The sequence below is a fragment of the Crassostrea angulata genome, chromosome 8, assembly GCF_025612915.1.
Source record: "Crassostrea angulata isolate pt1a10 chromosome 8, ASM2561291v2, whole genome shotgun sequence".
Classification (NCBI taxonomy): Eukaryota; Metazoa; Mollusca; class Bivalvia; order Ostreida; family Ostreidae; genus Magallana; species Magallana angulata.
This window is the reverse complement of record NC_069118.1, coordinates 30245979-30271072: the sequence shown is the minus strand read 5'-3', so window position 1 is coordinate 30271072 and position 25094 is coordinate 30245979. Positions and strand designations below refer to the sequence as shown.

Here is a 25094-nt window from a genome sequence, read left to right as displayed (position 1 = left end):
TCTACAGACCGCAAAGAACTGCACTACAGGCTTAAGCTTAATATACGTTTCTCGCACGTTATAGTCTTAAATAACTCTTCGTACAGTAGTTCTTGTTTTATACGATACGGTTTTTCACGTTACGGATCGCTTCAAATACGATACAAAATTATAAATATAATACATGTACTGTATCCCGTTTCCTAGGTTGGAAACGGAAGACCTTAAACTATTAAAAACCCCCAAAGATGTGTTCGGCAGTTATTGACGTTAGTTGGCGAACAACAGGAAGTTGAATACAGTTGTATTGTGCATTGAGTGTATCATCGGGCTAAACCGGTAGTTTGTTCACGTAACATGTGGTCTACTGAATAAAGATGTTAATTATTGTCTGATAAGCACAACCATATTTTAAAATTAGATATTGATTTTTTTTTTTTGGCTTCTTGGGCATTTTACATCGGGTAAGTTCTATTTGTCAAATTTGGATTATTTATTTAATTTTTTGTTTAAACTGTTATTACATGTATTTATCATTAACTTTGGGGGGGGGGGGGGAATTCATAAAGAAACTTTTTTTTGATAAGTAAATTATTATCTGGTATTTACAGAAGCTTATTTGTGCCATATTGACACATTTTTCATTTTTTTTCCCACACATTAAATAAACACAATGACCGGTATATAATTTGAATATGTAAAAGTCACACTTATTCTGTATCATTCAACTAAAACATCTGGTTTGTAAATTTCAGAGCGTATTATTTTAGGACAATTTCTTTTGTTAATTATTTATTGCGTTTTGAAATCTATGGACCGGAATTTTTCAAAGTGGGAAATTACAGTCTCAAACTTGGACTTAAATACGGTGAAAGAATCAAACGTAAGGCCTTAAATTTGTTTGCAACAAAATATGGGTAAGATAAATGGTACCCTATACTTATGCATTGTTTGTAAAATGTAGCTTGGAGTGTAACAGGGCTCAAGTATATATATTTATATAAAGAAACAAACATGCATGCATTTACGGAATTACAGTTTTAATAAAATCCTGTTGTAATGTCCTAGTGTATTTTGTTTGTTTGTCTTTTTATCCACAACAAACAGGTATGCGGGGTTTTTTTAAGATATGTATAAATTCGTATAATATACATGAACATCTTCGCTAGCCATCAGTTTCTAGTTTATGGGGCGCGGATTGAGCCAAAAAATCTAGTCCACTGTAGCTTTACTTTGTCAGACCTTCTAGGATGAGTAACGTGTGTGTGCATTTATGGTTACTGGACAAAGACACAGAAAAACTGAATTTGAGTACTTACTTAAAGAGGACAGCTTGAAATTATATATCGTGGATTTTTTACATGCGAAATTACATGCTTATTTTACTATTTCATTTTTTAGTTTCTTAGCTTGTTTGTATTTTTTCCTCTATAATTATAGAAAAAGACGTCTTTTCCCTATAGGAACATTGGTTTTTGACAAATCACAACATGGAAGGTTCTGTAATATTCCACATTCTCTGCTTGCTTCTGTGGTTCTGTTTTCCAGATGTAACCGAGGGACAAAACGGTAAGTGCACGTGTGTAGTCTCGCATTTATGAACCCCTTAGTGAAACTTTCCTCTGGCTCAGGGCCCAGGCCTAGAGCCAGAGCCAGAAGATTTCAAACACTTTTTATAAAGCCTATTGTGGTTATCGCCTTACAGAACAATAACTGTAATACGCATCATGATTTTCTTAATGTAAATAGATATTTCATTGTTATAAGACAAAAGACAAGTACACTGTTTAACACTTTTGTATAATACTTCTTTATTTATGTACATTTGAAAATTTCGATATTTGAATATTAATTTGATGGCGGATTCGATGACCCGTAACAATTTAACCTGTATTACTATAGACCAAACATACTTTGCAAAAAGTGGATTTGTTTTCCTTTTTTTTTGGGAGGGGGGGGGGGGGGTGCTCGGGGGGGGGGGCGGCTCAACCAAAAGGTCAAATAGGGAATAACCCAACACACTCCTTCTTTGTGCTACCAAGTATATTTTGGCGTCCTAAAATAAAACCACTTTGAATTAAATTTATTCGTTCAATGTGACGTTTACTAATTTACAAATTTTAATTGTCAATGAGTCCATGACTAATTAGTCATGGACTCATTGACAATTAAAAATTGTTAATTAGTAAAAGACAAATGCATGGGTTGCCTCATGACTAATGATTGGGACGCTGTTGGGGGGGGGTGTTGCTTATTTTTATCCATATGTTTCATAATACAATATTTTTGCTGAATATCAATAATTAAGTAATAAGGAATCATTCTTTGAATATTATGAGATGATAATTTTGATCGGGGTGCGTGATCAAATCTTTCATAATGCCCTTCGGGCTTTATTGATTTTGATCCAACTCCGACCAAAATTATCACATCCATGACCTCATCATATTCAAAGAATGATTCTTTATTTCTTAAATATAAGCATGGAACCAAAACGAATGATTTCGATAATTCCGGTTTCGATTAAACCGAACCGCCGCGATATCAGTTAAAAAATGCACCGAACAGAAGTAAATAATTATAATACACAATGTGTGCATGTATTCTGTCTCATGTTTTATCGTTGCAGTCCTTAAGTGGTTCGATTCTCATTTCCTCATTAGTCACGAGCGGATATTTTTCATCGTAATTTACTTTTTTAATTTTATGCGTGCATAAGTCAAACATACTACCAAGTGTGCCTCGGCTTCAGGTACTCGTGGACAAGACTTTTCAACCCCCCCCCCCCCATTTTCAAATTTTTTTATTCAATTTTTTTTAATTTTTTTTATATTTATTATCGTTAACAACCCCTTATATATGTCTCAAGTCGAAAAATAACAGAAATATCACGAGTCGGTAGCATTTTATATTCACACTCGTTTCCCCTATATATACATATGTAATATATAAAGAGAGTACATTTCTACGTCACTTTCCCTCGTCTCTCAACAAGGATTTTAACTGATATTTCCCAAAATTCTGAAATTAATTATTCTTGTATTAGTTATTGTCATATTATTATACGCTCTCATAGTCAATTAAATGTTTGATTCATTAGCGACATTTATAGTCGTTCAAATCACATTTCCGACACGAAACCGCTCTGTTTTAAACTGCATTCATTATATAGTGAATTCTAATTTATGATATTAAAAATGATAAATTACAATACACATGATATAAATAGTTCATAAAGAAATTCAATATAATACTAGTAATCGTTATATTGTTTTGATTTTTATGTATCATACCAAAAGTATTATTTTCCGGGTTTGCACACCTTGTATAGGCTTATGGTCAGATCCCTTTGGTTCAAAATGTTATGTATAATAGCATATATTAATTATAATATAAAATATAATTTTTCATCAAAATCATTAAATTTATTATATTTTATTTGTAAATCTGAGTATTCAAATTTTAGAGTCTTACACTTCCACTTTTTTCTCACAAAAAGGCAACAAGTGTAGGAGATGTAACTGTATTTTGTAATCAATTTGGAATTGCAAATGATTTATTAAATGTGTACACAACCTCTTTGGAGACTGCAGATCGATTTTTACCCTCTGTCTTTATATGTAGCCTACAAATGTGAGTCACTTTCTTCAAATGAAAAGGACTGTAGCACCTGTCACTACCTGAATCAGTCCATGGGATACGAGTGTCAGTGGTGCCAAAATACAGGCTGTGTGGACGTAGATAATAACCAGTGCAGACAGGCAGAAACCTGTGGCAAACCTGTGGTTACCAAAGTGAGTATTTTACCTACTGGACCAACAATTGGAGGTTAATTGATTTGGATCTGTCCATCTGTCTGTCTGTCTGTCGGTCTTATTGGCTGTTGTAACTTTAATTTTTGATAATAATTTACAGATTTTTGACAGAGTTTAATGTACATGTAGGTATATACTGAATTTCGTTATTAGAAGACACCGGTGTGTTTTGGTTGTATGATCCATCCAATGATATCTCGATCGGCTAGCTTTGTTATAAACGTGATTGTAGAAATATAATGCTTACTAGTACATGTATATGACCTACAGGGAATTATTTCATTGTTCTGATCCCATATTCAGCTTGAATCCCCTAAAGATATATGATAATAGCAATAGTACATGTATGTATCTAGAACTACATGTACTTTTTTTTTTATTAATTAACTGTTTCATGTATATTCAAATGTCATTTGCTTAGAACAATTACCATTATTTATTTGTATTTTTAATGTATTTAATTTATTTTGAAGTGAAATATCATTGATATTTTACAGATTTCTCCCACAGATGGTCCTCCAGAAGGAGGGACAGAGGTCACTATAGAGGGATTCAACTTTGGAGTTCAGTCAATTGTGACGGTCACCGTCGCTGGGGTGCCATGTAACAATGTGACATTCATGGACCGAAAGTAAAACATTCCGAAACTTATTAAAAAGTTGATAGATATACTGATTTTGTTAACGATTTAGCAAATAAATGCTTTCTGGTTTTTTCTACAAACAATATTGTATTTAAAGGGACCTGGACACAATTTCAGATAAACATTTTATTTTTGATTTCTATGTATAAAAAAGTTTAATTTTGTATTTTGAATGATTCACCAAAATTTGGATGTTAGAAGTCATGTTACAAGCGAGATACAGTGGGAAAGAAGTTGTTGTTACGTAAACCAAGCTCGAGTCTTGTGTTTGTTTACAAATACTGTAAAGTTAAGAAGTTGCCATTTCCTTATCAAAATAACTTGTGGAAACAAGATAAGATTGATTCACTGGGTTCATAAATAGTTTCATCACAACAAACAGCAACATTAGATTGAAATCTATACCAGTACAACACATATGTAAATATTAACAGGACTCGAGCTTTGTTTACAAAACAAAGAATTCTAACTCCTGTAACTCGCTTGTAACTCGATATTTGACTTTCAAATTTTGTCAAACCATTGAAAACATCTATATTAACTATTCTAGACAAAAATATTGAAAAAATAAATTTTGAAATTTTTTAGCTCAAATCGTGTCCAAGTCCCTTTAACAACGCAAAGTCTGTTAATTTATCATCGTATCCAGCGACAAATACTGTGATAAACATTTGATTGATAAATACATCTTTTTCACCAGACAAGGTGTGGAATTAATGTAAGAATGGAAAATGTAACATTAAAAGCAGTGAATAACAAATGAAAGAAAAAACATTACCCAGTAAACAAAATTGAACATTTTGGATCATCTTGTAATCAACAGATTACATATTTCTCTGACAGAATCAGTTGCACCACATCAAACAAGTCGTTTGATTCCACAAAGAAGCCTGAGGAAAGTGGTCAGGTGGTTGTGACAGTGGATGGCAAGAACTCGTCAGACGACATTCAGTTTACATACAAGGTAATACATGTACATGTCCTTAAAATACCTAGTGGATGGAGACATATTAAGTTAAGAAGATAATTATTATAGTTTGTATAATATACATGTATATAAGCAATGACTACTTGTAATTCTAGGAAAACTATACTTACGAGGGTTGTCCCAAAATAGCGTAGACAATTGGTGTTATTCAGTTAATCGAAGACAAAGGAAGATGAAATTTGTGCCATGTCAAAAGCAAAAAGTTAAAATCAACATAATGAAATGAAAATTGCGAGGAAAAGTACTTTTTGAATGAAAAAATTCAAATAAAACATACATAGATATTTGATAATAATTTTATTATTTACTCAGAAAATGTTTTGGCTGTAACAAAACTTTTAAATATTATATAGCGCGTTTTGTGACAAGTTGAAAAGTTAACTCGTAATAAAATGACGATGTCAGCGTTTGAGGCGGCGCAGCAGTAACTGATACAATTGCTGCGCCGCCTCAAACGCTGACCAAACGCGGCGCAGCAGTAATTATTTGATTATTATCAAATATCTATGTAAAAACCATGAGATAAATCCTAGGCGGCTTTGGAAGTAAATGAAATTAACAAAATCGATTAGAAATGCGTTTTGTGAATAAGCAGTTAAACAACATTCATTTGAAAATATTTGAACAAGTATGATGACAATAAGTGAAAAAAAGAAACCCCGAACGATATCAATGGACGTCAAAATGCAGAACGACACATTTAGGTAAGACGGACGTTAGACAACAAGTAATACAGGACAAGTTTGGAGCCGACAGATCGTTTGTACTCGCACATTGCGCCGCCTGACAAAACTTGTTGTTAATAATTATTTATTTTCTCGAGAAATAAATAAAGTACAGATTTGAATTTTCCAGTATTGTTTGCCAAAGGGTCATTGAAGAAAACATAGAAGTCTAATGAAATTGCAGTAAACAGATTATAAATTATGTGTCCTGTCTACATTATTTTAGGACAACCCTCGTAAACATTTACTTCAGTGAAGCTTTGCAAAAGTTTTAGCCTTGTATTTCGGCAAAAAAGTCCTTGAGAAAGTAAAACGTTTACTTACAAGATTATATCTTGATCACACCAGATAAAGATTTATAGATTTGAAAAATAAATGTAGAAAATCAGTTACTTCGTACATTATTCAGAGCCACACACAGTTATGCAGAGGTGTTTAGCAAGTTTTTATACTACCAAATTAAAACCATGATAGTTGGATGTAATAGTAAACATTTCAGAAACAGAAAGTTCACAATTGTTTTCCAGGTAAGGTGACTTTAAAATATGTTCTATATTTTTGAGTGGTGGCTTTAAATTTTGTATTATTTAAGGAATTAATTCAATGTTTATTTGTTTTATGCGATATAAAATGGTTTGGGGCAGTTTACGCTTTATAAACCACGAAGCGATTTATAAAAAAGCGTAAACTGTTTCAAACCATGTTATATAGTATAAAACTAATAAATATTGAATTCATTGCTTATAATTTTTTTTTTTTTACTCTTCATTGTAGATAAACACAGTCATTTGACCTTTAAAATAGTGTAAAATTTTACAAAATTCAAACGTAACGTCAGGCGTATTGATACGTTTTGGAAGTTAGTCTTACTATGACGTAGGCTGTATTCGTTATAATTTTTAAGCCAATCAGAAAGCGCGTTACAACCAGAATTAAATGATAACTGAGTATGTGTGATTCGATTTGTGCTCTGGTTGGTTATATAGATGCCAAAGATAACAAGTATCTACCCAAACCAAGGTATCTTGTCTGGAGGAAGGACGATACATCTAATTGGAACCAATCTTAATATTGGAAACATGGAGTATAAAGTGGAGTTAACAAATGTAGAATCTTCAAAATCACAAGTACCCGTAGGATGTACTATGTAAGTATGCATTAAATAACTAGACTTGCTTTGATTTCATTGTTATCAGCATAGAAATCCCAGTTCATAGACGTAGAAAGCAAAGGGGGAGGGGGGTATTAAGGATATCAAAATAGGTTGTTAAAACAAGCTATATAGGGTTTGATAGTAAGCGGATTTACTTAATTTATTTATTTACAAATAAGGTACATTGGGAATTTTATTTTGGTTCCAAGTCTCGTCAAATCTGAATTAATAAGACATTACAATTAGTAGCTTTTTATCAATGATTCACTACTGTTTTGCAAATTTAAATAGGAACACGGGTTAAATATTTAATATGAAATAATTTGCGTAAGGGTCTTCGATATTCTGTGACTAACTTTTTACGAAAGTAAATCACAACATGGCGATTTCAACCTATTGTGAACCTAATCGTATCGCCAAAGGTTGGTGTCTCTAAATGTAGCGTAATGGGTATAACATCGGTCTACTAAACCGCAGTCCCAATCCAGTGTTAGACTTTTGTTTATACGCATAGTGATTAAAAGTTGATTTTTATCCAAAACATTGATTTTTTTCTGACATTTTCAAATCGAGCGTATGTTAGAATACCATTTATCACATGTGGTGGATATCACTCTTGTAAAAAAAATGATACTACGCTCTGTGGTCTTACGCCAAGTGACGTCATAATTTAACATTACGTAGCTTCAGGCGGATGATTGACGTAGAATGAACAAGTAACAAAATCATTAAGCTGAAAAGTGTAGAGCATTTAAAACTGTCTCATTGGGGTTTTTCATAAAAATATGATTGAAAATGAAATACTTGATTGCTAATCTCCAAGGAGCTTTTTTCAATGCGTAAAGTTGTGCGACTCACCATTATTATGTTTACAGAAAAGATTGAGGTTTAACAAAAGACGTGGTAAAACATGTGATAAAATATTTTCTCATGATTTGCGATGGTATATGAATTTTATATCCAACTCTTTGTGTGTTTTCTATATACAACTCGTTGGATAAAAATCATGTTCCATGGCAAATCATGAGAGATCCTATTTTTATTTCAGATAAATTGAACCCGAATAGAAGATTAGGGTTGCATGCAAAACTTTTTTCAAAGGTGTGGATGACCCTTAAAAATTATACAGATGCTGACAGCTCAAAAGCATTATTTCAATAAAATTTTGTAAAGTATCTTCGCTTTTTTTTAATACTAGGTCATTAAACTATAATAAAATTGAGATTTTCTTTATAGATTCGAAGTAATATTTCATTGATCATATCATACATTGTATAACAAAATAGTATTGTCTCAAGGGTTCTTGATTTATTTACTAGACGTTTTTGAATTCAGTAGGAAGTACACAGAACGAAGAGGTGCATTAAAGTGGTATAGGACACTTGTCGACATTAATGTGGATAAAAGAGCACAATAATCAGAATACTTTCACCGTTTTAGAGTTTTCAAGTTTCACAGTATATAATGGAAAGCCGTAGGGTACACCCACGTAATTATTATATTTTCCTATACAATTGAAAAAAATAATAATTTCACCAAACTTCACTTAAATTGCACTATTATTATCTTTTCACGATAATTATATAATTTTAATTTTGAAAAAAAACCCTAATTATTGCTTTTAACTTTTATCATCAAATCATTAGTGTGTTCTGGTATATGACAAAATATTAAGTTTTTAAGAATTTCGGAAAGGTAAAAATTATAATATCCCCAGCGGGAAATGGACTCATTACTTAAGGATTCGAAGTAATGCTCTAATCTATTGCTTCAGGTTCTTTGATAATAATTTCGAGAAAGAAAAGAATCATAAAATTACACTTGATTTTTTTTTTTGTTTATTTCGATCGGACATACGTCACAATATGGAGGTATCCCATACCATCTTAAGTTGGATACTTTGTTTTGTGTAATTTTATATAACTTTTAGGACATCCTTTTTGTATTCAGTAGATAATTAACCATGGAATTTTAAAGTCTATATGACTAGGATAGCTAAAAGAGATTGAAATTTAATCATGTAGACATATTTCTTTGATAAATGTTTTGATACAGTCACACTAATTCTGAGAAATAAAATAATCGCAAGATTTTGCTTTAAGAAACTAATATTTTTAATGTTGTGGGGAAAAAAGTAAATAAATGTAAAAAAATGTCATCATGCATTTTGATAATCTTCTGTTACTTTTCACCGTTGATATAATTCGCAGAATTAGAAACTTGTCACTTGAGTGGAATATAACTTGTAAATCCAAAGGCGCATACGACACAGGGATGTATAAACTGAAAGTGACGTTTGACACCAATACAGACGTAGATAATAGCCTCAAGTTTGAATATCTACCAGACCCAATAATTAAGTCAACTGAGCCTACAAACCTGACATCCATCAACAGGTATGTTACTTGAAAAAAAAAAGGAAAAACGCTATGCGTAATTCAGTGCGTAAACTATAGATTGCTGGGGATTTGCATGAATGTTTATGCATCGAAAGTATGGATGGTAATCGTTTTCAAAAATCCAAATCTGTAAATTTGTAAATCCGAATATGCAATTGTGTTGGTGTGTTATCCTGAGTATGAATGAGTGTAATTTTGATCGTATAACCTATAAAACTCGGGCATAAACACTTTCGAGTTGACACCGCAGGCCATCAATCTAATTTTTCCTACAGATGGACAACAGCAGCTGTAAAATGCTGTTTGTTATTTACATGTAACCTGCTACAATGATACACAGTTTCTATCTGCAGTATCTGCATTAAATTTTATATTTCCGTTTTCAAAAATAGCACGGCTTACAGTTACAAATCGAGAAATGGAGAGTCTGTACAAGTTTGCCGAATTTTGACATGACCATATATAGAAACAGTGACGTCACCGATAGAAAAAGCTTGCTGCAGATAAAGGCATGCCAGAATGGGACTGAATAAATTAAAAATATTAGGTAGGCCTGTAATCATATTATCTCTGGATAAGAACATTTCTTAGGAAGTATTATTTTTCGAAAAAAAAGTTATGAGCTTTGTGTACATTTTATGAAGAGAATCTATAAAAGATGCGAGTAAAGATTACGATCGGCTTCAGATATCTTCTTAGAACTGGAAAAATTTACATATTATGACTTTGTTTGAATGTACTTGCATATAGAAATACACGCATTTTTATTAAGATCATGCAAAAAATTGTTAAAGTATAGAGCTGATGTGAATAAAGACAATATCTCCAAAAGCATCCTTATCGCTACCATAAAGTTGGGACAAGAGCCTCCCCCCATCAACCGACCATAGATTACACGGGGTCGGCCACCTGGTCAATTAAATAATTGAGTTGCAAAGTTACCAATAAGAAAAACGATATTTAAAGACTTTGGTTATGAGATTTCAATTGATATGAGAATAAGAAGCGACACCCCTCCCCCTCTAGAAAAAAATAAATAAAGATTCCAATGATAAGGTTAACAGTCGTGAAATTAAATTGTGAAAAAATAATTTAAAAAAATGTTTTACTTTGCAACGTCGGCAAAATTTAGGGGAAAAGGCCTATCATGCAGGTGAAATTTGGTAAATTTTTTTTCAAGCAATTTTACGGAATATGAGTATGACGTCCTGAATTCGAATGTCGGTTTAATACAGACTCACTTAGTAAAGTTGGTTGATAAAAAGTTTTCGGAGAGCTATTATAATACAGCTTTACAGCCACTTGTGAACTTGTACTGTTCACCATAAAGCAGATACCTAAATTTGTTTAATTATCGTCAATACAGTATATATATTAAAATATTTCATGATTAAAACTCTACCAGTTTATATACGATCAAATTCGTCTGGCCCACCCCGTTCCTTAATTTCAGAAATCCAATTTCCGAAGAAAAAAACATAATTACAAAAACATAAACATGCTAGTTTACCCTCACTATTTCTTCAAAACCTTTCAATTTTAAACAAAACTTTGCGCTTTACTTATTTATTATCAACTTTTTTATTTATGTTGCACTTGCACAACATAATGATTTTGATATTTTAAAACAAAAATTAGTTACATGTAAAGTTACATACATTCTTCCGCGAAAAATTACCAAATCTTTGCAAGTCGTTTAATTCAAACTAATTCAGAAAAAAAAACAAGAGAAAATATGTCAATGTGACAGCAAACCGGGTTTTTTTGTGTGAACAGCATATCCAAAATCCATTTGTCAGTCCTGAATTGATAAATATTACCTATCCAGAGAATAGGTGATCTCTATATGCAATATTTTGCCAAAAATGACAAAGTTCAATAGCTGGTATTTTTTTCATAAGTTATCAGAAACCAAAATCGTAGCAATTTGCATACCTCTGATATATGTGTAATTGATAAACAAAAGAACAACTTCCAATCTTAAAAACTGAAGGAGAGGTTATCCTTTCAACAGAGGTACCCTATATGCAATATTTTACCAAAAAATGGCCAAGTTCAACAGCTGAAGTTTCTTTTTCATCAAAATATCAAAATTAAAATTCTAACAATTTAATTACCTCTGATAAACAGGTCGAGACCACTATTTTTGTGACGTCGGCATAAATTTGCATACTAATTAGCCTTCTGTTTACTTTTATCGACAAACCAATCAGGTGAATGAGTTGTAATGCATTGTGGGCTACTACAAGTTTCAGTGTATACAAAGCGTATTGAAAATATATACCATTTGGAATTGTTCTTTGGAAACTCATTTTGAATGATTTTTCAGAATTTATGAAATTAATATGGACAATTATGTCTGAACTTCAATTTCTATGCTCACATTTAAAAAATATTGCATATGAGGACTTATATCAACCTATTTAAATACCCCATTGTCAATGTCCAAAAGAGTGGTACGTCCTATAGAATTAGAAGCAGCGAGTACCGTTTTTTCACGTGATATCCCATATTTAAGGCAACATTATTAGAATGCGTGTTGATATTTTCTTCAGGGACATTCATCAGAATGCTTAACGGACAAAATACTATATGCTGCACAGATTGCGCTTCTACGTTTGTATATTTGTGCATTTCTACTACCGTGCCTATTCACGTATGTTAAAAATGTACAGTAATACCTGTATTTATTTCTAGTGCACAATGATAAAGTCACCAATACACAACTGTGCAGTTTTTTCTTATCAGAACCTGTTTGTATTTGTATGCGTATTTTTGTCAGTCGTTTGATACTGATCATTTTTAAGCAACAATTGATCAACTAAAACAACAGTATTTTTCAATGTGAGCATGGAACAAAGTTAATGGTACGTAATCTTTCCTTTTTTACCTTCTAAAGTAAAAATCAAGATGTTCAAACATTCCGGCAAGCAATTAAATATTGTGAATAAATCAGACAAAAACCACATGCGTCTGTTGAATCGTAAACACGTTGTAGATCGCCATGCATTGCAACTCATTCACTGGATTTGAGAATCTGTTTGACGAAAATACTGTTACGTGTTAAATAATGCTACCCATATAAGGTAGTATACCCGACCTGATAAATGTAGAATTGATCTTCAAAAGAAAAACTAAGTATCTTGAAAACTGTACGACGATCTTTACAACAAGGTTCCCTATTGGAAGTCGCCTGCCCACCCAGCATTTCAATATTTCAATAACCAGAAAACCCGATGACAAATTCTCTCTCAAAATTCTTAGAACTTAGAAGCGATGGAGCTACATGGGATCTCACGGTGGTATCAGACCCCCACGCCGCTCAAAATATACCCCCCCCCCTTAGAAAATTTCTTGATACGTCTCATTTCTAGTAAAGAGTACGCATTAACTTATATTCCAGTTTAAATTGCATGTCAAATTAGTTTAGGGAAATAAGATATAAGGCATTTTTATTTAAACCTTATCGTATAATACCACGAGTATTATATTACAGAAATTATCGCATTCGTCACATCGGCGACGATTTTTATATACAACCATACCTCAATCATTTTTATAAAAATAATACCAGTATTTCTGATAGAAAAAATGTCGTTCATTAAATGCTTATTGCAACAGTTTAGCTGAATAGCATGACTTTTTTGTTTATTTTTTTTGTCTATTCCGTTGATTACGGTAATTTCCCGCAGCAAGGCAATTGCCATATCAGGTCATGTTAAAATTCGACAAACTTTTGTCAATTTGTATCATGTCAGATGTGCTGTTGTCGAGCATGCAGATACGAATGCAGAAACTATGGATTGAAAGTGTGCAAAGTTGAAGGTTTAATTAACTAATGAAAACAATAAAGCTGCAAAATGTGCATCATACGAAAGAACTGAGTCAAATCTTACATATGTGTTTATGTCCGAGTTTTATGGGTTACACGATCAGAATTACACATGCACTTTTATCCTCAGACTCACAGACCAACATGATTGCATGTTTGGATTTACAAGTTCACATGTCTTGATTTTTGGATACGATTACCCTCCATAATAAAGAACTTGCTGTGAATTCAGATCATTTTAATATTATATCTGCAATGATTGATTTATTACTCAAACTCTAATTTTCTAATTAATCTTGCATACAAATTCAAGAATAAGCTATAATGCCTGTTTTAAAAAGGGTGATATTTCTGTCCCTTGTATCAATTAATCACGTAGAGTAAAAACAATTCATAAATTTGCAAAAATCGTCTCACAACCCTCTGTATATGTGCTTCTGACAAACTAAGTTGAAATTCATGATTGGCAATGGTTAATCTTCAAAATCTATGAAATGGTATATAATTTGTTGTTTAGGTTTAAAAGCGGGGCTTATTGCTCAAAAGTGATCATTAATTGATTTTAATAATTACCCATAATCAGTAAAACACGCTTATAACGAAGTCCCAGGGACGGCCAATTCAACTTCGTTATAAGCGTAATTCGTTATATCCGTCAAGTTTACAACATGAAATAGAGACTTGGGGAATGAAATTCACTTCGCTGTAAGCGTCAATTCATTATAAGCGTGTTCGCTATAACCGTGTTTTACTGTATACAGTTACTGTATTAGATAATCAAGTTCAAGGTTCTGGTGCAATCAAAATTTGCCTCTGTCAAGATAGCAGCTAATTACTTGACAACTGACATTTATATTTGCGCTGACTACTTAAAATACTTCAGAATAGCATTGTGGACATTATAATGGAAAAACGAAGAATTTCAAAATATTTAGCTGATTATCGTCACTTTGTCCCTTTAAGCCAATTATACTTATGTTTAGATTGCCGCTTAATATCATGACAGCAGACGATTTTATTTTCGCTGACTACGCAGAATACATGGTCCCCCCAAAACAAACAAAAAATGGTCAGCCTCTTTGTGACCTAGTTCTTTTAAAGTTCATGAAGGATTAACTTTATTTGTCTTTATTCAAAAGTGATCGTAGTATACATATAACTAAAATCTAATTCGCCCCCCCCCCCCCGCAAAAAAAAAATAAAATCTAATAATTAATGTGGGTTTTTTTCTATAGTGTGTCACCCTCGTAAACATGCCTTAATTTACGGGTTACCCTGCTTATTTTTCTCAATAAAAATAGAAATAAAATGATTCTTTATCAATTAAGACATAAATCAAATAATGCTGTCATTTTAGTGTTTTCTGGTTAACGATTTATTAAAGCCCCATGTTTTAAGGAACAAACAGAAAAGATATAATGATATAATACATGTTAATGATCAAATTGATTTTATAAAAATAATCTATTTAACAAGTAATAAAAAATTGGTATAACCTATCAGTTTTTTTTAAAAGAAAACATTGGGCACACGCTTGTTCCGACACCATTTTTCACTACGATATGCAAAATATATGAAAAAATGGTTCCGGAGCAACATGGTGCTCACTACTTTCTACTATAAAATTTGAAGAAAATGTGAGGATTTTTTTCTCACTTTTTTTTTTTTTGGTTTTTGAGAAAAGCAGGAAATGACCCATTTCAGTGACATCATTATAATAAGAATGAGAATTGGAAGTGGATTGCTCTGAAATTTTTATTTCATTTATTTAAATTTTCTGCATATGATCAGGAAAGATGTAAGACCTTATCAAATATAGTCTTTCTGAAAAGTGTGCCCATAATAATTTTTTTTCAGTTATGTAGAGAAACAAAATTTGAATTTATGAGTAAATTGTAAATCAATTGTTTTTGTCGTAGTGGAGGAACAAATTTTAATGTGATTGGTGAAGGATTTTTTGCCATTGATAGTCTAACAGTGGGAGTTGAAGACAGTGAGGTAAGATTGATGTGGAATTTTTGTGTTTTAGGGAGCCAGTTTTCATAAGTAAATTGTCCGGTCTGTTACTGTGAAGAACTTTTGCTCTAAGGTGACTTCATTGCTGAAAATTGATTTGACTAAATCAATATTAACTTTTTTTGTATTTTACAGGAAAGAGACTCAATATGCCGAATTCTCACACAAACTAAACTTGAATGCAAATATCCAAGAAACAGAGAAAGCGAAAAGCGACGAAAAAAGAGAGCTACTAGGTCCAATATCGTCATCTACCTTGATGGGTTTTCCCATAAATTCGCTTCTGGTGTATTGTATGTGGATGACCCTCTGTTTTCTGCTTTCTATAACAACGTCACGTACAGTTTTGATCCAAGTGTAGAAGATTCCATTAAATTAGCTGTAAGTCCGTTGATGTAACAGCTGCTATAAACTCTAAGGCTTTGTTTATATCTGTTAGGCACAATTTTTTTCTGAATTATTCCAAATTTACGGATTTATAATAAAGCTATTATGAAATTGGTCATTTTATTTTCTATAAGTTACTCAAAGTTTTCAAAAATAAGAGGGCTATTAATTAAATAGTGAGACTATTGCTATAAATGAAAATTTGTGAACTTTTCTTTATTATTTTATTTAGGTTCCTTCAAAATAATCACCCTTAACTTTAACCTACTTATTAAGTCTTTATATCAGCTTTGAAATGCGCCTCTCCGACACAGGTACATATATACCCCCCTCAGACACTGAAAAACCAATGAACCTAGTGCGGATAGGAGTGAAAACAGTTTCCAGTTAGCAATTTATTTTTCAAATTGGGAAATTAAAAAAAGATACATGGAAATGAATCTTATTAATATGTAGGGGAATGCATTGATGTATTTCATTCTCAAGCAAAAATCTTGTTTGAACCTTGCCGTGTGCGTGGAATGAATAGCATGTGAAAGCTTGACCCCCCCCCCCCCCAACCCCACCCCTCAAATCTGACATTAGTTTTCTGATCTTGTTATCATTTTGTACATCAGAAATATTTTATGGATACAAACACCTTTTTAAACACTTCAGCCTTTTTAGGGGGGGGGGGGTGGTATTTTTTTTTTCTGAGCAACTACACCATTACAATTAAAGAAAATTGTGTAGAGAACCTTCTTTCTATTCCTTCTATTTCCGCGTTTAGCTATTGTATTAGGTTCGCTGTGTTTTGTGTTTCCTTTTCCTTTAATATTCACCTAATGATTTTCCTTTACACGTTAATGATACATGTACAATGCTAAACAGTTTAACTGCATAATTCTTTTTTTAATTTTGTATTCACTATGTCCGATTGATATCTTAATTTCTTTCTTAACCTATTCTTTAGAATTGAAATACAAAACAAACTGCATGGATGGAAAATGTAAACTGACTTTTTTTTAACCAATGAGTTGGTATTTAGGACATCTCTAAATTTTGTTCTTTAGATCAAATATAACAACCTTTTTTATAAAGGTCCAAAATGATAATTTCAGGGAAAGACTGTTTTAAAAAATAATTGGTCACCCCCCCCCCCCCCCCATTATTTAATTTCCACCTTTAATGCATACATCATTTATTTATGCATATTTATTAGCATATTTTAAACCAAAGTTGTCAGATCCAAGGTATCTGCCCGATAGTTTACTCGACCTACACTTTCCGCCATGATGTAAATTAGCCAAACAGCGTTCCAATCGAGACATCGCTCGGCCTTCTCCGTCAAGTCGAGTTTTTATTTCTCGACTTCACGGAAAAGGCCGAGCGATGTTCCGATTGACAGCGTTCCTGAGCACCCCGTTGTGGAAAAAAAATCGTTTGGTCAAAACTAAAATTGCATCAAATTGTTTCATTTTATTCATCAACTTTTTTGTATTAACCAAAGATGTCCCGTCCAAGGTATGACTATCTGTCTGCGATGCATGATTAACCCGTCCAACACTTTTCGCCATGACGTTAATTAGTCAAACCCCGTTCATGGTAACCCCCTTCTGGAAAATTGTATTCTATTCTCTCGCAAGAGGTCGCGCTTTGTCAGCTTTCATTTATCAAAACTAAAATCGTACATTCAAGAAACGATTTGCCTTATTTCATTTCTTCAACATTTGTCAAATCTGAACTTCTATATATAATCCAAGTAGGCTCCTTATAACTAAACTCAGTGTCTACGTAATGATTCAATATTATATCATTTCAAGTATATATTTTGATGCTAACTCCCACTGACTTGGATCCGCCAAATTGCGTCCACCACCTTAATCTCATTTTTGCTATTTCGAGCTTGTTTATCTAAAATGAAAGTAGATTTTTAATTTAATGTACTGTAATTCAACTATAGCTAACGGACTTCATAGAACACTTGTTAAAATTCTTAAGGTGTAAGAAGTTACGCTGGTGCAGGCATTTTTAGTTTATTGGCAAAAAGTCTTAATATATAAGTATAGATAAGATAACGATATTCATTGTTCGACATGATGTTCGAAATTTCATTCGGGGCTTCCGTTAAGTCGTCATACCCTCAGTGTTCTAAGGCTGGGTCCGGTACAGGTGCTTCCTTTGGATATCGCTATATTAAAAGTTGTTTGTGTCAATTCAAAAGTATGGGTGATAATTAACGTTTCAATAAATGGTCAATTCAAGCAGGTGTAAACTTTAAAACGGAGTACATGTACATGTAGTGCCACTATCTAATGAATAGCCCTCGTATTTCAATGGAAATGAATTTTAATTAAAGTACTTATGAAATAAAAAAGAAAATACATTTTTGTTGTTATGTTTTAGCTTGCCTTTGAAATAGTGGATTTTCTGTAATTTTGATTAAATGTCTCAAAGAATGTTAAATATGGTCATTAAGTGGGCCACTGATTTGTGCTGCCTTTTATAGGGGGAACATTTGGCAACTGTGACAAGAAGGAGTGACTATCTAGTACTTGTTGGCTCTGCAGAAGGTAGCATTTTAAGCTTGACCGAGACAGAACTGGTCTTTCGACCCCTTCCAAAGGAACCTTCACCAAGGGTAAATGAGGAAAAGTTATTCATCAGGGTTAGCAATTATTTCTTTTTTTTAAACTTTACTCATTCAAAACCTATTTTTGAATAGAATTGTGAAAGAAATTATGATGGAATTCCATTGTGTTTGTTCTATACTATTCGTTGACTAAATTATATTGCATTTGCAAAAATAGATCACAGATAGCTAGCAAAAAAAAAAAAAACAGGATTTGATTTAAATGCACTTTAGCAATCTTTGACTTCTTCTTTACCCTCAGCATCGGTGTTGACCTCTCAAGATAATGTTTTGAATCCAAGATTTGCAAAAGCAAAGCCCTGGCTGTTAGAATGCAAGGGTCGACTTCACTATCTGTAGTAAAAGTGTGAAACTGAATGAAAAGAACAATGGACGTCGATATGGTAGCTTACTCTTCACAAAATATCATCAAAAGAAGCAACACTTTATCAAATCTATTAGGATTTTTGCTAAAAACAAATTTAGCAAAGAATCATAAATTGTTTTCTACTTCATTTTTCATATTTTAATGACAAACTACACACTTTGGTCAAATACAGTATGCGCATGAAATTTAATACTAGTCCAGTATACATGTACTACTTTACAAAGAATAAATATTCGTCTGTATATCAAAGATATCAAAGAAATATATAGGGGATGGAATGAATAGAAGTTATTGCAAGTTAATATGGTGACTGACATTTTAACTACTATTTCATCTGATTTGATTTAATTAAGATTTTATTTCCTATTCTCTTGCCAAAGTACAGGGTTTTTTTTATTCAGTAAATTAAGATAATTGAAATGCGTGCTAACATGAATGATATATATATTAATAAATTTTATTCACACAAACATTTTACAATTAACCATTGAGAGAGAGAGAGAGAGAGAGAGAGAGAGAGAGAGAGTAATTATTCATTAGAAGATGCGGTCTAGATGAGCTCTGAAATCTACATACTAATATATTTTGTTTTGTAAAAGGTGGAATACATTTTAGCAAAAAATTAAATATTATTCATTGAAACATTCGTGTATACTTTTCCTTTGTTATTTCAGGTAAAAGTTGGTAACTTGAGGCAAACTGTGGGAATAATAGAGTACCCGAGACGACTTGATAGCACAATTGTCATCATTTTTGTAATCTCCGTTTTGATCATTGTCGCTCTCGTTGTGCTTGTTACTGTGTTGATACACAGAAGAAATCAAGCAAGAAAGACAAGGATGATTGTAAACATCACGAAGGAGATGCATGATCTAAATTAGGATACCTCGAAGATGATTAATAGGGTCACGAGGATAATCCAGTAGGGTCAGTTAGTGACATCAGTGTGTGATTAGATTGTTTCATATTTAAAGCGTTTGATTCTAATAAAAGAAATCTTAATACAAAATTATTACTGGACAACATTGAATTCCACGGCGTAGAAATCCCTATCCTCTATGATATCACTCTTAAATCATTTTTAATTAATATAAATAGTTTTTTAATAGCATTTTAATGTAATTTTTTTTTTAAATTGGCGTTTCAGAAATGAGAATTTATTGCGTTGAAATATATATGAAATTGTAAAACAATTAATATGTTAATTTGATACTTTCAAGAGGAATTTAAACATGATAATGGTATGTAGTGATTATTACCGTGTCATTAGATAATGTAATCATGTAATTATTCGATAATTATCAAATATTGATTAGTTATGATGATATTTCTCATAGGACATCATTAGTGCCGCGACCAGGATACAAATTGTACATTTTTGAACGGTTTAGATCTAACATGTTGTAAAAATGTTAACAACCTCTATATTCTATGTATATCCTTATTTTTCTATTAAATTATATTTTTTGAACGATGGCGGAGAAACAATTCTATGGCATGTAAAACATTGCAAAATTTTATCATATTCATTTGAATTGTGTAACTTTCTATTCGTGTTTTATAATTTTCATTTGTATTTTAAAATTTTTTATTTGCATTGTATAATTTTATAATTTTTTATTTGTATTGTATAAGTTTTAATTGTATTATATAAAAGCGTCTTCTGTATTATATTTATTTTCATATGTATTGTATTAATATTCTTTTTATTGTTTAATTTCCTTTTGTATTGTTAAATAATTCATTCGTAAAGAATACTAGTATATCTTTTCCTATTGAATTGTATAAATTTTATATTAATTGTTTAATTTCCTTTTGTATTGTTCAGGTGTAATATCCATCTGCTATTAATTTCGCCATATATTCAAAAAAAAATTCACATTGATTTTCATCAAAGTTAAATTAAATATCAATCGATTCATATGATACAAAAATGAAGTGATGAGGCGCTAAATTTTTCAAAAATTGATAATGTGTCTAATCATGATATGGAGAAAACTAGACATAATGATTAGAAAAAACAAAAATTTTACCATCGCAGTATAAAATTAAAAATCCAAAATGTATATGAAAATAATATATAGTTATATACATTTTCATATCATATTACAAAACATATTGAAGCGCTGCATATTAGTGTTCAGAATAGCACTTTGTTGTATAGGTTTGCAACAAAAATTGCTTCAATCAGCAAGAGTTATCTTTCTTTATCAATGACTCTTGAAGGTTTTACATACATGTTTTGTATACACTGCATGATAAATTGCCACAGTTTCTGAATTTTCAGAAAAAAGTTTTCTGTTTTCAAATTTTGATAAGATAATAGTAAATGGATCCATATATTAAGAAATCCTAAAAATGTAAACCAGAGTATAAATTTTGTTTTAATTTTAACACAACAAGGGGATGAGGCGAATAATCTTCCAGTGATTGGTATAATATCAATATAGGGATTTATTGTCTTGAATCAAATGAGATATTAGGTTGTTTTTTTTTTTTTTTTGTCTTCCCACATCTGCTCCCTCAGAATAGAAAAGCTTTATTAAATTTTAAACATTTGAAATGTTATAAGTTTTAAACGATTATGACTAAGTATAGAATTTGTAATTGTCTTGGTCACATTTTTCGCAATTATAATTCATTCAGCTCTGTGATCGAGCTATAGATAGAAAAATAAAAACATTCTATCCAAATATTCTCTGGCTTAAAACATCAACTATCAACTGTACATGTACTCAACAAATACATACAATTTTGTTATATTTTTTTAAAAAGAATGATCCATCGGGATTGGGAGGGGGAGGAATAGTCATGTAGATACATGTATTGCCTCATAAATATTTTATCATTATGATACATTTCTTGTAATATTTTGGAAAAGTTTCCTTTACTTTTTTGCCCCCTGCTTCAAAAAGGCCCTGGGGTTCAATTCGTTTCGGTCAATTTTTTTTTCTATATTTGAACTTAAATAAGTGTATTAGGACCCAGCACCTCCTCTCTTGTTGTTACATGCCTTCATAGTTGTTAGTTAAAAGAAATAAAAAGATATTATTTTCTACAGAAGTCATCTCTCTTATCAAAGGAACATTCAACCTTAAATGACATGATAGGTGTAGGTTAGAGTATATAACTTTCAAATGTTTATTAAATATCAAGGTAATATGGGACACTTTCATATTGTGACTACCCGTACCTGCATTTTGAAATAAACAATAAAACCAACTTAATATTTTTTTCTTTTCAAAAATTGTTACTTATCAGAGTAGTTAGCAAATTATCAATCAGTGAAAGTATTTTGATTATGCAGACAAAATTTTATTTACATAATAGACATACCTCCTTAAATGTTTATGTGTTGTACATAAATCATGGTTTTAGTAAATTTTGATGAAAATGCAATTTGTTATTTAATTAATTACATCTGCAAAGTAATTGTAACTTAACTAATTACATTTGAAAGCTCTTGTAATGGTAATGGTAATTTAATTGAAGAATTTAAGCAAGAAATTGTAATTAATTTCTTTCTATTGTAATTGGCCCCATCCCTGTCATTAAGGCAGAAAACTTAAGGTGGTTAATGACACACATACATTCGTTGATATGATCTTATGGATCTACATCAAAAGTTTCTATATGGATTAAAGGTTCAAACTCCAAAATATAACACAGGATGAATCTCTGCCATTCAGTCAATTGAAAGGTGACGGAAAGGTAACTGAAAAGTGACTGAATGGCATATTTGTGCCATTCAGTCACCTTTCCAGACCCTTCAGTTATTATTGTGGTCCTGATTTCTAGAAAAGGTTAAGAAATACGTTTTAACGGCAAATATTTATTATTTGGTCCAGCATGGTTTTTAATCATTATTAAAGTGTGCTGAGTCTGAAAAAATAAGCTGGCCTTCATAAAAATGGCGTTAAGTAGGTCAAAATGGTGATTCAAAATGGCGGAGACCCAATCTTAAAACTTTTCTCTTAAAGTCTCTTCAATGGGGAAAAAATAATTACATACACTTATGAATTGGTCTAGCATACTATTTTACCATATCCAAGGTGTGCCGAGTCTTAGAAAATATGTTGACATTTTACAAATGAGGTTGGTTAGATCAAAATGGCGATTTAAAATGGTGGATAATTTTTTTTGGTAAATTCTTCTTATAATTTTAAAATAGACAAAAAGTGCACGACAAACAATGAATATTCGGTCCAGGAAAGATTTTTAATCATAACTTAGGTGTGGTTATTCGGGAATAATATGCTGTTTTCAAGAAAATGCCTTAAATTATCTAAAAAATGGCGATGCATAACGGTGGACATCCAGTTTTTATAAAAAAAAATTCTTTAGTTTTTTGAATGGAGAAAAAGCGAGAAACAAACAATTCTGTTCATCAAATTTAAATCTAGGATTTATCCTGGTCTCCACTAAAACGGTGCTTTATATGTCAAAATGGCGGGCAACCAGATTTCATATTTTCCCTCAAAGTTTCTTAAATGGGGAAAAAGCATGAAACTAACAAATATGATTTGGTCAAGCAAAGTTTATCAAGATAATTAAGGCATGCTTAGTCTGAAGAAATACATGTATGCTGATTATGACGAAAATTGCGTTAAATAAGTCATTTATATGGCGTTAAAAGATTGCCGACAGCCCGATTTCATCACTTTCTTTTTAACTTTTTTCACAAGGAAAAAATATTTAAAAAACAAGCATAGTCCGGTCCAACAAAGTTTTTATTTATAATGAGGGTATACTGAGTTTGAAAATATATGCTTATACTTTTCGAAAATGGCATTAATTTAGGTCAAAATGGCGTTTCAAAATGGCTAACAGCCAGATTTCATAATTCTCTTTTAAAGCCGTTTAGAGGGGTCAAATGTGTAGGTATTACATTATACACATATGCCCATGACAAATTAGACTTGAACGCTTTGACGAATGAAAAAAACAATTTTTTACTAAAAAATGTTAATTTTCTTAGTTTTGTCTTATTAAGGCGTATTTTTTATTTGACCATTCTTTGTTTATCCTTTTTTTCAATATCCGACTTGTTCCTAAACCTTTCGGGGGGGGGGGGGGGTTAAATGAGCTCGAGAGCAGCATATCGTTCAGCTTTATATATAGTAATAAGTATGAGCAATATTTTGGGTCAACCCTAAGAATTTTACGCTTATTAACATTATTAAGGACAATTCTTTGTTTAAGGAATCAAGCTGCCTATTTCTTCGTTAAGGATAAAACAACCTCTTGCAAAATTGTCCACATGTGTTTGGCCTAAATGTGCTGAGGAAAGTATAGAAGTGCATAACAAGAAATGTGCGTCATCATTCAGTGGAAAAGTTGAGGCTTTTTTATGATAGACCATACCAGTGTCAATTTGCAACTAAGCTTGCTGATAGATGTTCGAACCTCTTTAAAGACGATAAACATCCTGTTGTAGAGAAAATGTTTCCCTAATCTAGTCTCTTCGAACTTCGAACTAGCATTTGGTTCATTTCATTTGCTGATATGGAGTGACAAAACTTCTTATTTCTACAGCATATCGAGAAAATCGACATATTAAGTGTGCAGAAACAAGTAAGAGAAGAGGAAATAACTGACCAAGAAATCAAAGAACTTATGGATATGCCTATCGTTGCTAATGAAACAAAAGCACACCAAGGTAATGATAGGAGACAGTCATATATAAGCATGCCTGTTTTGCCATGCCCAGCCGAGATGAGATAAAAAATCAAAATACTGAAAGTACTATCAGACGGAGGCATAATTTTGGAGGAAATAAAACTAATGACAATATATGATTTTTTATTTAAGGAATAACAGCGCGCTTACCGCTTATCATGTTAGAATATTCGCGAAGCGGTTTAGTATTATTGCGCAAGGATATTTTTTTAGGTTTGACATCAGAGTTAGGTAATTAATATTAAAATAAGTACTGTTGTTCTCTTATTTTAACCTTATAAGTTTGTTATATTACTACTTAAAGGTGTTTATCTTTTACAAAAAAGAATGGAGGAAATTATTTTGCATCACAAAAAAGCATGGAAAACTGTACATGTTATTACACAAAACAGCATGGAAAACTGTACATGTTATTAAATGCATACAACTCAAATTACTCTTGTGTAATTAGATTAAGTATCATTATATTTCCTGTGTAT

The 25094-nt window shown here is 31.7% G+C and overlaps 1 protein-coding gene across 1 annotated transcript; it reads left to right on the top strand.

The window, feature by feature from the left end:
- Window positions 1–321: 321 nt before the first annotated feature.
- Window positions 322–22205, top strand: LOC128157931 (plexin-B2-like). The gene is made up of 11 exons (XM_052820604.1): window positions 322–443; window positions 1443–1548; window positions 3604–3773; window positions 4292–4425; window positions 5281–5401; window positions 7137–7297; window positions 9514–9699; window positions 15454–15532; window positions 15686–15931; window positions 18426–18584; window positions 19611–22205. The coding sequence occupies exons 2-11, from the start codon at window positions 1470–1472 to the stop codon at window positions 19815–19817; spliced, it is 1542 nt and encodes a 513-aa protein (XP_052676564.1). The 5' UTR covers window positions 322–443; window positions 1443–1469; the 3' UTR covers window positions 19818–22205.
- Window positions 22206–25094: the final 2889 nt, after the last annotated feature.